The sequence below is a fragment of the Gadus macrocephalus genome, chromosome 15 (genome assembly GCF_031168955.1).
Source record: "Gadus macrocephalus chromosome 15, ASM3116895v1".
In the NCBI taxonomy this organism is placed as follows: Eukaryota; Metazoa; Chordata; class Actinopteri; order Gadiformes; family Gadidae; genus Gadus; species Gadus macrocephalus.
This window is the reverse complement of record NC_082396.1, coordinates 3,758,004-3,773,475: the sequence shown is the minus strand read 5'-3', so window position 1 is coordinate 3,773,475 and position 15,472 is coordinate 3,758,004. Positions and strand designations below refer to the sequence as shown.

Here is a 15,472-nt window from a genome sequence, read left to right as displayed (position 1 = left end):
ATTCTTCATGGAACTGTATTTTACAACTACGCCCAGATAAAGTTAGGGCACTGAAAAATAAGTCCCCTAAATGCTGAACAGTTACCAGTTCTATAGACAAATGGTTTCAATGATGTTATTGCATCTTGTCAGTGGATCCTATCACTGTATGCTTTTGAACACAAAAAGAGATGGTTTATTCAGCTTCATCACGTAGGATTTTAAACTGCTATGAAAGTGCAAAATGTACAGTTTCACCTCCAAATATGCATTTCATAACGGTTATAGTGGCTAGGTTGTCAGGTTGTGGTCAGAGCCCAAGTCATAAAGTAGATAACCACAATCTGAAACCTCTTACATTGCATACATACCACGACTACATCCAATGTATGTAGTAGCCTCGTGTATGTATGCATGTGGCATCCTGTGTAGAAAGACCTAAAAGACAGACCACTCTTGGCAACCTTTCTTCCAAAACCGGCATTTGTTCTGTGCGTTAAACAGCACACACACACAAACATAAACACACACACACGCACACACGCTCACACGCAATCCCTCCGCAGTGGATGTGGGAATCATGGTGGGATAAATGCTTTCATTTTGGTCAGAATTGGCCACCCATTACGCTGCCTTGCGGTGGCATCGGGTGGCAGTAATGTGGCCTGCTGTCTACGAGGAAATGTTTTTAACCCAGCAATCCGAGCTGCCAGAAGCAACAGAACATCAAAATCAGTTCACTGTTTGGTTGCCGTTGAGTTAAGTAATAGGCATTTCGCTATAGCAACTGCTCACTGCGATCAAGCCATGGTAATTTGATACCAACAGAAAGTAAAACCTGATTTATGGGAATATACCGCGGTAACATCTTTGTAGTAGACAGGACTACTTATGTCAAGTCGAGGATGACTCATTTTATTCGGTGAAACAAGACTGCAATCCACGTTCCGATAGAAAGAACTCTGGAAGGGACTTCAGTCGTGTTCCTTTTGGCATCACCATTCCGGGAAATCCTGTGCAAAATACTACCCTGAGCTAAAATAAGTACGACTCACTTCAGAGTATTTTTTCCACAATGAATCCACACAGTGGTGCCCTGAAGACCAGAAGTTGCAGACAAAGCATTTTGTGATTTTCTTTACGACAGGATCTTAATCCTTTTTTTTTTTCACTTGAGTTATTGCCGCATACTATTTCTGTATATTATAATTTTTTCCCTCCTCTTCTTCTTCTTCTTCTTCTTCTTCTTCGTCCCATCCGGCTCTTAATAAATAGGTGCTTGACTCACTGGCGGTGGTAATGGAGGGCAGCTGGATGTGATTACCTTCCTGCCATGAACTCTCATTGTATCAGCTTTCTTGGCCGGGCCGTAAATGAAACCAGAGCAATGGAAGCGGGGGAATTGCGCGCTTTTCCTCACAACTGTAAAGCGAGCGGTCGGACAAAGCAGGCAGTGTGGCAGCGAGGACTTCAACTCTCAGCCACGTGCTACTCTGCTTTTGAGCAAGGAGTTAAAAGGAGAGAGGCGGTTCTCTCTGTGGGATGAAACAAGCGAACCTAGGGAGGCTAGGGTGTATCTGAACCAGGCCCGACTGTATTGGAGTTTGGAGTATATTTGTGTGAAGAAGAAAGATGTACGTGTGTATTTTTTTTGATCATGGTACTCCTCATGCTTCTCAAAACATGAATATGTTTATTTTTTTCAAGAGCATCTCCACAATGACATTCCCTGGCAAACATCCGATCCGACATCCTGTGTTTGGGAAAGACCCATTTCGCAAATAACCCAGTCCATCTCACAACAACCTATCTGTGATACCGTTCGCCCTCAGCTATCTGAGGCTTTGTAGCTACCTCCCTCCCAACAGGAGGGCCGACACACACAGTCGTTTAGGGGGGGGGGGGGGGGGGAGACACGGGGTCGCACTCCGAGCTAATTTAGACAACCAACTGTCCCACAGACGTGCCTTCAGTTGCCTGTTCTAGCGTCTCTCCAGGGTCCGCGCTGGATCTGCGGGGAGATACGAAGCCGTGCGGAACCACAAATGGCATCCCTTCCCCCCCTTCCCCCCCCCCCCCTCCCTTCCGTTGGCACGGTTTCAAGGCATGTGCACGTGGCGGGGGCTGAAGAGATATCGCTGGATTATCGACACGCGCGCGTGTACAGAGGGGACGGGAGGATGGCCGCGTCTGTGTGATCCCGGAGCGAGACCCGGCCAGTGAAGTAGGGTTTAGCAGCTTACACGACAGGCCTGGGTCCATTACGTTTTTGGAAGTCTGTGTGTCGAGGCTGGAAAATAGCATTCCCTGGTGACCTTGCGGAATAATAATCGGTGGGTTTAGATGAATGAAGTGTGACGCTGACAAGTTATTTTTACCCTGAATACAACTACAAGAAGGTGTAAGGAAAATAACTGAAAAGAATTACTGGATAGAAGACTCGACCGAATTAGATGTGCAGTTGTCGTAGCAGTGAACCTAAAATAAAGGCTAGCACTGATCGCCCTCCTCTGAAGTTCATTGCATACAACTTTCCCTCCGCGGTATACATCCAAGTAACGCTTAGCATGAAGCGTGGGCGAAACATTCCACAGAAGATGAAATCACACCTCCAAACCGTAGGCTGGCAAACTCTCAAGCATTTGCACTATTTCTGTTCTTACTGCCGTACCCCAAACTGAATTACTATGGGCTGGGAGGAGAAAGTGATTCATACCTGCGCGAGCCATTTCACTAGGAGTGGCCACTCTAACACGTTCAGCCAGGAAACAACAACGAAAGGGTGTGCACACAATTACACAGTTATCTGCCCGTACTCATTTAAAAAGCAATCACAGCAGAACTCGCCCATCCGTAGGTACGACCCTAGCGAAGAGCGTGTATAGTTTATTTTGCTAATAATAACCAAACAATGAACATCTGGCGGGCTGGTTTGGTATAATGTAGCCCCTGCCAATGAAAACATGTTCGAAATTATCCACATGAAAGACTCGCATAATATCACGATAGAAACGTTCTGTACCCCTTTGTGCTTCATATGGGCAGTTTTGTGAGTTTGGACGTATTATACAATCCACATTCCACTTCTTTTTGATTTCAGAATATGCCGGCCTGTCCCTGTAACAGTCCTGCTGCTACTTAACTCAAACTAGGCAGAACAAATAGGACTTTAACCGTGTGCAGTTAAATTCCACCGTGAGCGTTACTGCGAAGCCAAAGGTCTTATTAGACAGTTTGATTTACTCGGCTCGCAAGAGGGGGCCGACAAATGGTCAGCGTGCAAACAGTCGAGCAGGAGAGTGGCCCAGAATAGTTCATGGAACGCTTCCACGGACCACTCGCGGATCAGAGCCACTACCTTCAACTCCCAACCCTGACACTTTTTCCATTACCAGTGGCCAGCCGCGGGGGAGCTCTGGTCAACATTACCGCCGTGGTGTCAGCCAACACTTTCCTCCGAAGCAACACACAGCGACCTCGCTCCAGGATGTCTGTCTGCAGGTAGGACCGGGGGGCACGACATGAAACCCAGAACCTTTAGCAACGGGAGTGGAAGACCGGGACCCACATGATCCATCCTGTCCCCCTTCTGTCTGACCCAAACTGCAGAGGCCTGTTCGGGAGCCGGACCCTCTGCTGGTTTTAACTCTGGAGGATTCATTTCAGGGAAGAGGAGGTGGGGGGGTGGGTTGAGGGGTACAAGACAGCTCCAGGAGATGTACTGGGCACCAGCTGTTTCCCATTATCATACCTCTTCAGGGCAGCTCTTACGGGAAGACACACAAGGAAGATAAACGATGAGATGGGGGGGGGGGGGGGGGGGCGCGCCCGGGACAGGCTACAGACACTTCTCCTCTCTGGGGGGGCGAGAGGGGGGGGGGGCCGGATCCCCTTGTGATTACGGTGATTCTCCCCTTTTCCTGCTCACATTCTGGGCAGACGCCTCCGCTGACGCGGGCCCAGAGGAGGTCACAGAGCAGCGTTTACGAGTCTGCGCTCCCCTTTACTTTTCCCCCAATTGTCCGTAGCCGGTGTCGGGGCGGGATGCAAACAGTCTGCGGTGATCTGGCGCGCTGCCGGAGCGACGGCCTCGCTCAGACTCTAATTACCGCCGCGGCTCGGCAGAGCAGGTGGAATTTTGGACGAGAAACATCGAAAAGAAAAAAAAGAAAAAAGGGAAAGTCGAATACCAATCCTCCATCCGTAATACAAAAAGTGAAAAAATATACTGTGTCCGTGTAAACAAACTTTACCAGCAGGCCAGACTAAACATCCTCTCCCAGCCAGACACCCCGTGGACGGCTTTCACACTATAACGCTCCAATCACAGGAAGGCGTAGCGCCGTGTAATGAGTCCCTCCACGCTAACGAGCCTTTCAATTAACAAATCACACCGCGACCGGACTGAGATTACACAGCTTGTCCCTCACAACCGCGCCGGCTCCACTGTAATCACAACCGCCCGCGTGGCGGTAGTTAAACCAGCACAGGTACGAGACGGTGCCCTGAAGCTTGTTGAAGCCGCGGCCTGACGGATGAGCCTCCTAGCGCTCTCTAAGTGACGGGTGTTTATCGGTGGGACACTGAAGCACAACCGGTGCGACGCGAGGCTTTAGTCACCGCCGTGATGTGATGTGTGCGCTCATCGCGTTGCCCACCCAGCCTGGTGTGTTTGGGTTAGCGTTTAAATGCTTCCCGGCTTACTTTAAGCAGGACAGGCAATTTAAACGGTTTACTCTACTGTGAATTACAGTTAGGATGAAGAGAAACACCAAATCCAACTTCCCCCTGATAAGCAGAGACGGACAAATCGATGTCCATTCTAACAATAAGGAGTGAACACACGACCTTTTAACAGGGAAAGCCTTTGATATGTGTGTATAGGTGGGTTTGATATGTGTGTACAGCCTCACAGCCTTTTCTCTGTGTTCGATACGAGTTCAGCGTGCTCCAAATGACCCAATGAAGTTCTCTCCCGCAGTGAAAGTGCCTGAAGTGCGGAGTTAATTGATGCCGGTGAAATGTACAGGCCCCTGTGAATAACACCATATTAGCGAGTTGGGGAAGGGGTCAGAGGAAAGGGGGGGGGTTGTGAGAAACAGCCCCTAGGACGTAGACACGGCCTGGGTGTGTATACATGGCAGAGTCACCGTCAAACAGCACACAGTCGGGCCACTATGCAATGACAAAGGACACCATGTTTTCCTCTCCCGGTCCCATTCCTGCTTGGGGTGGGGGTGTCTGGGTTTTGCATTGAACCCTCTAGGGCTGGTAACACACATTCACACTTCAGGACACTTAGGTTCTGCTGCCCAGCAGGGGGGCTTGGGCCTGCTGAGGGCCCCCCCAGGGGCCCCCAGAACCCCAGGTGGTTGTTGTGTAACAATGTGGCTCACAGTGGCTCACAGGTTTAGAAACCGGATCAGAGCCTTTCCTCTGTCTGGTCGACCAGGACTTACACACGGCAGTTTTTTTTTTTGGGGGGGGGGGGTAATTTAGGGTTTTTATTTTCAGACTGTTGTTTTGACTATCTGTCTGGAAGTATTGTTGTGTATGGGAGTAGCCCAGCTGCTATTGAAGCGATCAGAAACAAACACACACTAAAATAGCTACTATTTACTGTTATCGCGAAGGCGATGTTGATAGAAGGGGGAGGGTGATGTAATCAAGTTGTCAGAAAAAAAGTCAGAGTCCCAGGTCGACGTGTACACCACACGCAGGCACAAGCACACAAACACCACACACACACAAACACACTCACACACACACACAGAGAGGCTTACCTTGACATATGCTGTGAAGTGCTGGCACACCTCCCTGTTGACGTCCAGGTTGAGCTGTTGGCTCAGCACGCTGACCGGAACGGCGTTCTGGGAGAAGTAGATGCGTGAGGGCTGGCCCCGCTGCCTCTTGTCCGCATCAGCCGTCAGGTTGTACAGCAGCTCTGCAGAGACACGCAAACACAGCTACAGCACACCACGTCAAGTAGACCGCTGTAGAACCCGACAGCCTTCTGTGTGCATGCACGCGCGTGCGTGTGTGTTCTTGTGTGTGTGTGTGGGCTTGTGTGTGTGTGTGTGTGTGTGTGTTTGTGCGTTAGTGTGTGTCTAGGCATGTGTGTGTGTGTGGGGGGGGGTGCGTGTGTGCATTAGTGTGTCTGTGTGTGCGCGTGTGTGCTTGAGTTTGTGTCTGGGTGTATGTGTGTGTGTTTGCGTGTGCGTGTGTGTGTGTTTGCTTGCGTGTGTGCATTAGTGTGTTTCTGTGTGTGTGTGTGTGTGTGTGTGTGTGTGTGTGTGTGTGTGTGTGTGTGTGTGTGTCTGTGTGTGTGTGTGTGTGTGTGTGTGTGTGTGTGTGTGTGTGTGTGTGTGTGTGTGTGTGTGTGTGTGTGTGTGTGTGTGCGTGTGTCTGTGTGTGTGTGCGTGTGTGTGTGTGTTGTAGTGTAGTGTGCAGCTGTCCACGGGTGTTGCTTGAAGAATGGCCTGTAAACGCCAGAGAAGGTGTGATAATTCCCGGTCAATTGAAAGTTAACACTTCATCGACTAATGCCAGCTAAGGACTCCAGCGCGTCATAATCAATAGGGACATTTTCCTTGTGTTTGCTTGTGGGTTATTGGAAAAAACCAAACAAACTGTCCTCTCTGTAACATTACGTTTCCCGGCTTGCCATGGACAGTCCTAACATAACCCCAATACAGGATCCTAAGGCCTGCAGCACCATTGTTTCAGTGGTTCTTGTTTGTAATCCTCACACTAAACGCCGAAGAAGAATGCCGGTGCCTCTATGCAAAACAGATTTCATCCTGAGGTATTATTGTGGCTAAAGGTGAACAGACTGGGGAAGGGCAAACAAAGGAAATGAATTTTCCGACTGGCTAACTCGACTGGCGTGTGGTCGAAAGAGGACTTTTGCCATAACAACCGTCCCTCCTCGCCCCCTCCTTCGATGACCGGCTTCACTGGAAAGAGACGGACCCACACCCCCTAACGCTTTCCAGAGATACAGCACCCCGTAAGCCCCTGGTCAGACGTGACAGCGTCTTCCGAGCAAGACCATATTTGGACTTGGTTCTCCTGCCTTCTCTCCATTTCCGCTGAATGAATCAGCCCCATTCTGTAGTAACTGCCTTAGCACGGGGGAGGAAGAGGGAGGGAGGGGGGAGGGGGGGAGAGGGGGTGTGTATGGGGGGGGGGGGGGGGGGGGGGGGGGTCCCGCTGGTAAAAACAGTGGGTGGGGCGGCCAACACACCCTTTCGTTTACACCAAAGCCTACTGTTCACCCCCCACCCCCCAGCCAATAGGAGTGTGGGGGGGGGGGGGGGGGATGCCATGAGCTCACTCTTGCAGAGCATCAGCAGGTTCTCATTAACCAGAGTCACCCAGAGTAGAGGTGCGGCCCTTTCCACGCCACGCGCCAGACAGCCAAACACACACAACAGAGGCCCCGTTTGTGACGCGCGGCAAGGGTCGTTATGTAACGGCGGTCTGGTCCTCCCCGTCCCCTGGGTCGGTCGGTCGGTCGGAGGGGGGGGGGGGGGGGGGGGGGGAGTGGGAGTGGCACACCCAAACACTGTAGCGGGACAACACCCTGACGCCACGGCACACACTGAACACCCGCTGGACAGCAGGCCACGGCATGGGGATATGAATCGCCGTTAGCCACGAGCTAGCCACACAGCCGCTACCACTGCACCCCGGTTGCGTTCACAGAGTTACCGTCACTATCAGGTCGATTAAGAGGCGTTGTCATCAAAAACGACTTGCAGGGAAATGATTGACATCTGGTTTAGGTACAGGAGGCTGGATTAGGTGTGTCACAGAGACCGGGGTTCGAGTCCAGTGCCTTTCCGCTGGGAGACATCCACTTTAAAGGTTGTATCAGATTGTGGGCCGAAACATAAACGATCACATTCATCCGATCTTTCCTCGCGATCCGCTAGCTGCCCGCCCCATAAGCAGGCCGTCAAAAAACGGCGTCCCCGTAGGAAGCCTGTGCTCTGAGATCGCACACAAAAACAAATCGTACTACCAACCACTCAAAACCAAAATAAATAGTATCCCAACCAATCACCGACAAGGGGCGGGTGTTGTGGGGAGTTGCGCTGCGTTCATGATAGTTTTCACTTCAACATTTTCCCTTGATAGTTTTTACTTCAACACCGTCACTTCCGTTTGCTGAATGCACAAAACACTTCTGTGTTTCAGGGAACAGGAAACGATGGTTACGTATGTAACTACGGTTCTATGAATTCCGGATGACGTCCGTAGGAATGAAATAGAACACTTTTTCTTTTTCGTTTTGTGCATCCAGCAAATGGAAGCGAAAATGATTGGGATCTCGCTTCAAATACCAACAGAAGGGACGTCACCCAACATCGTTGATACAACCTTTAACCTAATAGCCATCGCCCCCCCCTGGTTACCTCAGCCCCGATCATGTTTGTGTTCTGCGCTGTGTGTGAAGGGGGGGGGGGCTGTACCTATCTGTCCTGGCACCTGCCGTCCACGAAACTGCAGGCAGGCGGAGAGGTTGAAGCAGTTGAGGTTCTGGGGCCCCTCGTGGCACTGTGGCACCGTGATGTTGATGGACACGGGCAGGAAGATGAACACGTCCACGCTGATCACAGGGCGGGTCCTACAACAGGAACAGGAAACACAGAGACGGGGGGAGAGGAGGAACAGGAAACACAGAGACGGGGAGAGGAGGAACAGGAAACACAGAGACAGGGGGAGAGGAGGAACAGGAAACACAGAGTCAGGGGGAGAGGAGGAACAGGAAACACAGAGAACAGGGGGAGAGGAGGAACAGGAAACACAGAGACGGGGGGAGAGGAGGAACAGGAAACACAGAGACGTGGGGAGAGGAGGAACAGGAAACACAGAGACGGGGAGAGGAGGAACAGGAAACACAGAGACAGGGGGAGAGGAGGAACAGGAAACACAGAGTCAGGGGGAGAGGAGGAACAGGAAACACAGAGAACAGGGGGAGAGGAGGAACAGGAAACACAGAGACGTGGGGAGAGGAGGAACAGGAAACACAGAGACGTGGGGAGAGGAGGAACAGGAAACACAGAGACGGGGAGAGATGAGGAACAGGAAACACAGAGATGGGGGGAGAGGAGGAACAGGAAACACAGAGACGGGGGGGAGAGGAGGAACAGGAAACACAGAGACAGGGGGAGAGGAGGAACAGGAAACACAGAGACGGGGAGAGATGAGGAACAGGAAACACAGAGACAGGGGGAGAGGAGGAACAGGAAACACAGAGACGGGGAGAGATGAGGAACAGGAAACACAGAGACAGGGGGAGAGGAGGAACAGGAAACACAGAGACGGTGAGAGGAGGAACAGGGAACACAGAGACGGTGAGAGGATGAGGTGGATTAAGACAGGGCGAGATATGGATGAGGATTAGTGGATGTTCTTCACGAGCGGCAGACAGGAGATGCGGATGTCTGAGCAGAAATAAAGGACTACAGAGTAAATAAAGTCATGGTAATACAAATAATAAATAAATAAGACTATGCTAAGAACTAACAAAAAAATATCCATTTGTAATAAAGACATATATACACAGTAGTAGGAATAAAGTCGAACAAAGATGTATGCATGTTTAAACATTGTTTGTAGCAGACACACATAATTGAGCGTGTCTAAGGTGTGCAGAAGTCCAGATGTGTGTTTTGTGTCTGTCTGTCTGTCTGTCTGTCTGTCTGTCTGTCTGTCTGTCTGTCTGTCTGTGTGTGTGTGTGTATATATATATATATGTATGTGTGTGTGTGTGTGTGTGTGTGTGTGTGTGTGTGTGTGTGCGTGCGTGCGTGCGTGCGTGCGTGCGTGCGCGTGTGTGTGTGAGAGACCAGGCGTTCAACCATCTCAGGAGAGCAGTGAACTGTGAGCTTCATTCTAGTGGAGGAAGGAGGCGCCGTGTACTGGCAGCTACCTACCTCAACAGCACCACGCTGTCGGCCATGAACGCCCCAACGGTGACATCTGCAACAAGACACATAAACGTTTGAGACGTGTGAGAAAAAGCAATAAAACGACCGGAAAAAATTAAACCAGGAAAATGTGTTTAAAATATGTTCCTTACACCTGCCATTTCTACACAATAGACAGAGGCCATTCACATTGAATCACTGCGATACTTGTTTAGCTGGCTCGGATACTGAAACTCCGCAGTGGAAGCCCCTAAACAAGATGCCTTTTGTTCTCGCGAGAAACTAGCCCGCCAATTTTGAAAGACTTTTGGGGGCGAAACCGAGGCTTAAACCGTCTAATTGTCTCCTGTTTGATGTCTTTGTTTTTTAAATTGCCAGACAGGCCTCTTTGTTAGCCTAAAGCCTTCGCTGTCTGTTCTTTACTCCTCGCCCCACCTCCTTACCCCACCTCAAAGTCGGTTCTCTGTGCCCCTACCTGCGTATCCGTTGCCATCCATGTCCACACTGCCAGAGATGGACTGGCCGAACATCTGCAGGCCCGGGCTGATGGTACGTCCAGACAACCGCTGTCGGGGAAGGGAACAGCTGGCTGAGCAAGGGCATCCACATACATGCATGCTTCATGCAGCGAAACATTTATTGGGACGATAAACTATGATTGTAAAAGTTTCTCCTTTATTAAGCGAGTGAAAGTAAAGCATGGGCTTCAGTTTATGGATGCTAAAAATGGAATGGAATGTGTGTAAGGAATATGTGAATAATTCATAAGTTAGCTCATTAGAAGCCTGGCGTTTTTTATGCATATGGTTAATGTTAATACATGATACTGTGTGGGATCCCATCGCCGGCGACAAAGATGACTATATCTGAATCGCTGAGCAGCGAATGACCACAATGAATGAATAAATAAAACCCACTCCCACTCGTTAAACAGAATCATCTGCGGGTACGTAGGCAGAAACACATGTGAAACCTGAGATTCAGGGCTTTTGGGGCATCTCTGCTGGAGGAGGGGGGTGGAGGGGAGAGGGGCGGAGGGGAGAGGGGCGGAGGGGGTTACTCAACCACCGTGCTGCGCTGCCTGTGTGCCTCAGAGCAAGGGGGGAGAGAGAGAGAGAGAGAGAGAGAGAGAGAGAGACGCCTCTCAAAGCCAGGCGGAGCCGGGCGGTCGTGTTCTAACCGTCAGCCCGCTCCGTCGCGACGAGGGAGCGGGCGAACGAGAGACGCTTTGTAGTCGCTAATGAAAACAAGCTACCGGTTTGGTAACGGCTCTGAACCCGACGTCGGACTGAACCCGACGTCGGTGAGAAAGACAAACCAAGGCTGAAAACTGATTCCCAGGGCTGTGGTGGAGAACCACCTGGGTAGGTTACCGCATATTACCCAGATACTGCAACGGTTGCAGAGTCAGCACACACACGCACATGTCTCCGGTCTTGGCTGCTTCGTGCACCGCTGTGCTGCGAGGCTGGCAGAGCCCCGCTCGTTAAAAGGAGATGACGGAATGCGTTTTACACAACGCCGTTCGCAGCGCGCGCAGAAAGGAAGACCATCAGCAGCGACGGTTTAAGATGTTTGTTCCCCAACAATCATAAAATACTGGATCGTTTTGTGGATGCCTTTCTAGTCCATGGTCTCATTAGGCTATTGTTTGTATCGCTCAAAAAACAACACAGCTACGTCTTAGGTTGGACTCTGCAAGTGAGAGTGTTTGTGTGTACGTGTGTGTGTGTGTGTGTGTGTGTGTGTGTGTGTGTGTGTGTGTGTGTGTGTGTGTGTGTGTGTGTGTGTGTGTGTGTGTGTGTGTGTGTGTGTGTGTGTGTGTGTGTGTTTGTGTGTGTGTGTGAGTGTGTGTGTGTGTGTGTGTGGTCGTGTGTTTGTGTATCGGCATGTGTGTGGGTTTGTGTGTGAGTGTTAGTGCGTGAGTATGTGTGTGTGTGTCTGCAGTGTGTGTGGGTCTGTGTGTGCGTGTGTGTGTGGCCACTTTTGTGTGTGTGTGTGTCGGCGACGGCGTGTGTGTGTCGGGGTGTGTTTGTGGCTGCATGCTTGTGCGGGTGCGTGCGTGTGTGTGTCTGTGTGTGTGGCCACTTTTGTGTGTGTGTATGTGTGTGTGTGTGTGTGTGTGTTTGTGTGTTTGTGTGTGCGTGCATGTGTGTACTCGTGTGCATGTGTGTCTTTGTATTGGTGTGTGTGTGCGTGTCCTTACCATGGAGTACTTGGTGATAATCCCCTCGCTGTCCCCGTGGTAGATGTACACAGCTCCCGCAAACTCCTCTTCCTTCGGTGCGCCAACGGCCACATCTACAGGGGCAACAGACCAGCGGAGCACTGAGATTACATCGGCTGCTTCAGTAGGACGTTTGAAAATGAATATGGATTCAACACTTACTGTGAAAGAAAGAAAGAACGAAAGGAAGAAAGGGAGAAAGATAGATCAAAAGAAAGAGAGAGAGAAAGAAAGAAAGACAGAGAGATAGAAGGAACGAAAGAACGAAGGAAAGAAAGAAGGAAAGAAAGAAAGAAAGAAAGAAAGAAAGAAAGAAAGAAAGAAAGAAAGAAAGAAAGAAAGAAAGAAAGAAAGAAAGGGAGAAAGATAGATCAAAAGAAAGAGAGAAAGAAAGAAAGACAGAGAGATAGAAGGAACGAAAGAACGAAGGAAAGAAAGGAAGAAAGAAAGGTTAACGTGAAGGTGAATCTTCCATTGAGTCATTGTTTGCCCAGGTGGACCACCTATGGGCTAGGAAAGGATTTTGCATTGAAAGCCTTTTAATAGACACTAAAAGGTTATCAGTGGCCGTAAAACAGAATGAGTTGCCCAGCGAGTGTTGAACCAACAGTGTAAAGACCTGGCCCAATAGCTCAGATCGACATTTATGGACTTTTCCATTCCAAGGAATGTCCCATTATGAATCTAAGATCATTAAAAACGAATTAACTGAGGCTAGTGCATTTAAACCAGTTAACTCATGCAAATAATTCATAGATGAACATTCCGAATTCATAAACTTATTACTATTACTAAATCATCCAAGGATTCATTCATGCAGCTTCTGACAAGCTTCTCACAATGAACGCCGGGTGCTGCGTTGGCCGCTGAGAGCCGGCACTTAAGCCATTACCGAGCCCACATCCCCCCCAGTGAAAGGCCCTGATGAGTTACTACGTCCCGGGTGACTTGTGTCTGTGGTACAGGCTGTTCCAGGCGGCAGGCCCCGGGGCCGACTCCCACCCGGACCTCCAACCAGGGGGCCGTTTCCCAGCCATAAACGAAACAACCGGCCCCATCGGAGCCGGTTAGAGTGTGAGAGAAAAAAAAGCGAAGAAAACACTAATGGCTTTAATTAATCACATGTAATGGCGCAGTTTAGCGAACACGAGGCGGTGACTTCTGATGACGCGATCCCCCCGGGGAGATGAGAGCAGTAGTGTGTTTCTCAGAACGAGGGGAATTCAGTTCACCCTGCAGAGTCTGACGAGACGACCAAACAGGGTTTCAATTGAGGGTTGATTCGTTCATAACTGTGGAAGAAGTATAAACTGCATGACTATATTATCCTAATAGCAGGAGCTAATAGACTCTGACTACAGTAAAGCAATTATTTCCACCTTGATGGGATAGTACTGAGTCATTGCCCCTCAGAAGGGGAATCCCAAGACATATAACCTAAAATACAGAGCTTAAAGTTATGGCGTGTGTTGATGACAAACCCAAGTGTTAACAAAAGCTTAAAGGGGACCTATTATGCTTCTTCGACTTTTATGACCCATAAACGTTGTTATAATGATTGATAGTCATGTTTAACCATACACAAAAAACGATGTAGATTTTCGGGAAACTCTTCCTCTCATCTGGGCGCTTTCAGCATTCTCTGTCAACGCTCGGTTTCGTCCTTCTCCGCCCCCTCGCCCCCCTCCTGCCAACCCAACTCCGTTGTGATTGGTTACCTTCCTTGAAGCGTCATATGGGGGCGCGGCAGGAGTGCGTCTACGTAGATGATTTCCCGGAAATGCAAACAAGTGAATCGCAAACGTTGTCCCGAGTGTTTAGCGCTCTGCACAGCCACCCCAGACTGTCAGCAGGGAATACGTCGAAATGCATGTACGTCATTATTTGACACTTTAGTATGGTTAAACATGACTATCAATCATTATAACAACGTTTATAGGTCATGAAAGTCGAAAAAGCATAATAGTTCCTCTTTAACGGCCCATGGATATCTTAGCACGTCCCTCTTCCCTCTGGTATCACATATACAAACAGCTGGCGTATCGATCACTGACCTTGATAGCCGTCGTCGTCGATGTCCCCGATCGCCGCAATGCTTTCTCCGAAATGCGCGTTGTAGGCGTTGTCTCCCTTCAAGACTGCGGCCTCCTCCATCGCTCCCTGGAAACAGAACGAGACGACATGGTTTGCATTCGTCTGAGTTGTTCAATGGTTGACTACTGCCGTGTTGAAACCGTGGTTGATATTTCCAGGGTTTCACCCCATGACTAAAAACAAAGCTGTGAACACAACTTCCATTTACTGAACAAGCCGTAGCAGAAAACGACTCTTAATCGTTGGATGCTGAACAATTCTACTGCTGGATCCAATGATGGGTTCACATTGTTGTTGTATGAAAGTCGAAACAACAGTGGTCTGAGTTACATCAAGCACTAACGACTGACAGATCGAGCAAACACAATTATCTAGTCGTACGAAAAACCGCTTCCACTCAGGTTAAACAAAACTGATTGATGGATGGCTGCAGGTCTCACACACACACAAATACACACACACAGCGAATAGCGAACACACACACACACACACAAATATGCATACACAGCAAATAGCGAACACACACACACACACACACACACACACACACACACAATGAACACAAATACACAGCGCAAGCACAAACACACACATTGGGATAAAACATACACACAGTGAACACACTCACACACAGAAACACACACAGCGAACACACATACACACAGTGAACACGCATACACAGCGCAATCACACAGATTGTAATCACACATACAAAAAAACACAGCAAAAACAAACACACACACAACGTGAACACACACAGACACACACACACACAACACAAACACAGAGTGAACACAAACACACACAGAAAACACACACACACACACACCCACACACACACACACACACACACACACACACACACACACACACACACACACACACACACCACTTTAGGCAGAGCAGTAGTGAGCAGCGCTGCGGTGTGTCCCCTCTGAGCCACTCACGTTGCCCCTGCTGAGGTAAACAGTGACCTGGCCCTCGTCCCGCACGTGGCTGTGCATGGGGGCGCCCACCAGCAGGTCTGATAGGCCGTCCCGGTTCAGATCAACCCCACACAACGAGGAGCCAAAGTAAGAGCCCATCTGGAACCGAGCCAAGCCACAAAGCAATGGGGTCAGAATACAGTGCCAAACACAAGGTCCAAATACCACCAAAACCCCCCCACACAACCCCTTTCAACACTCAAACACACACACACAGTCAAACTCAGTTCCCAAGTCCTTAATCTGCC

The 15,472-nt window shown here is 49.7% G+C and overlaps 1 protein-coding gene across 1 annotated transcript in view; it reads right to left on the bottom strand.

The window, feature by feature from the left end:
• Positions 1 to 15,472, bottom strand: part of itga9 (integrin, alpha 9) — a 47,205-nt gene that overhangs the window by 16,997 nt on the left and 14,736 nt on the right. Inside the window, 7 exon segments of the mRNA XM_060073344.1 lie at positions 5,763 to 5,923; positions 8,457 to 8,611; positions 9,924 to 9,969; positions 10,393 to 10,483; positions 12,124 to 12,218; positions 14,199 to 14,304; positions 15,186 to 15,323. Of these exon segments, the coding sequence (XP_059929327.1) occupies positions 5,763 to 5,923; positions 8,457 to 8,611; positions 9,924 to 9,969; positions 10,393 to 10,483; positions 12,124 to 12,218; positions 14,199 to 14,304; positions 15,186 to 15,323 (792 nt within the window).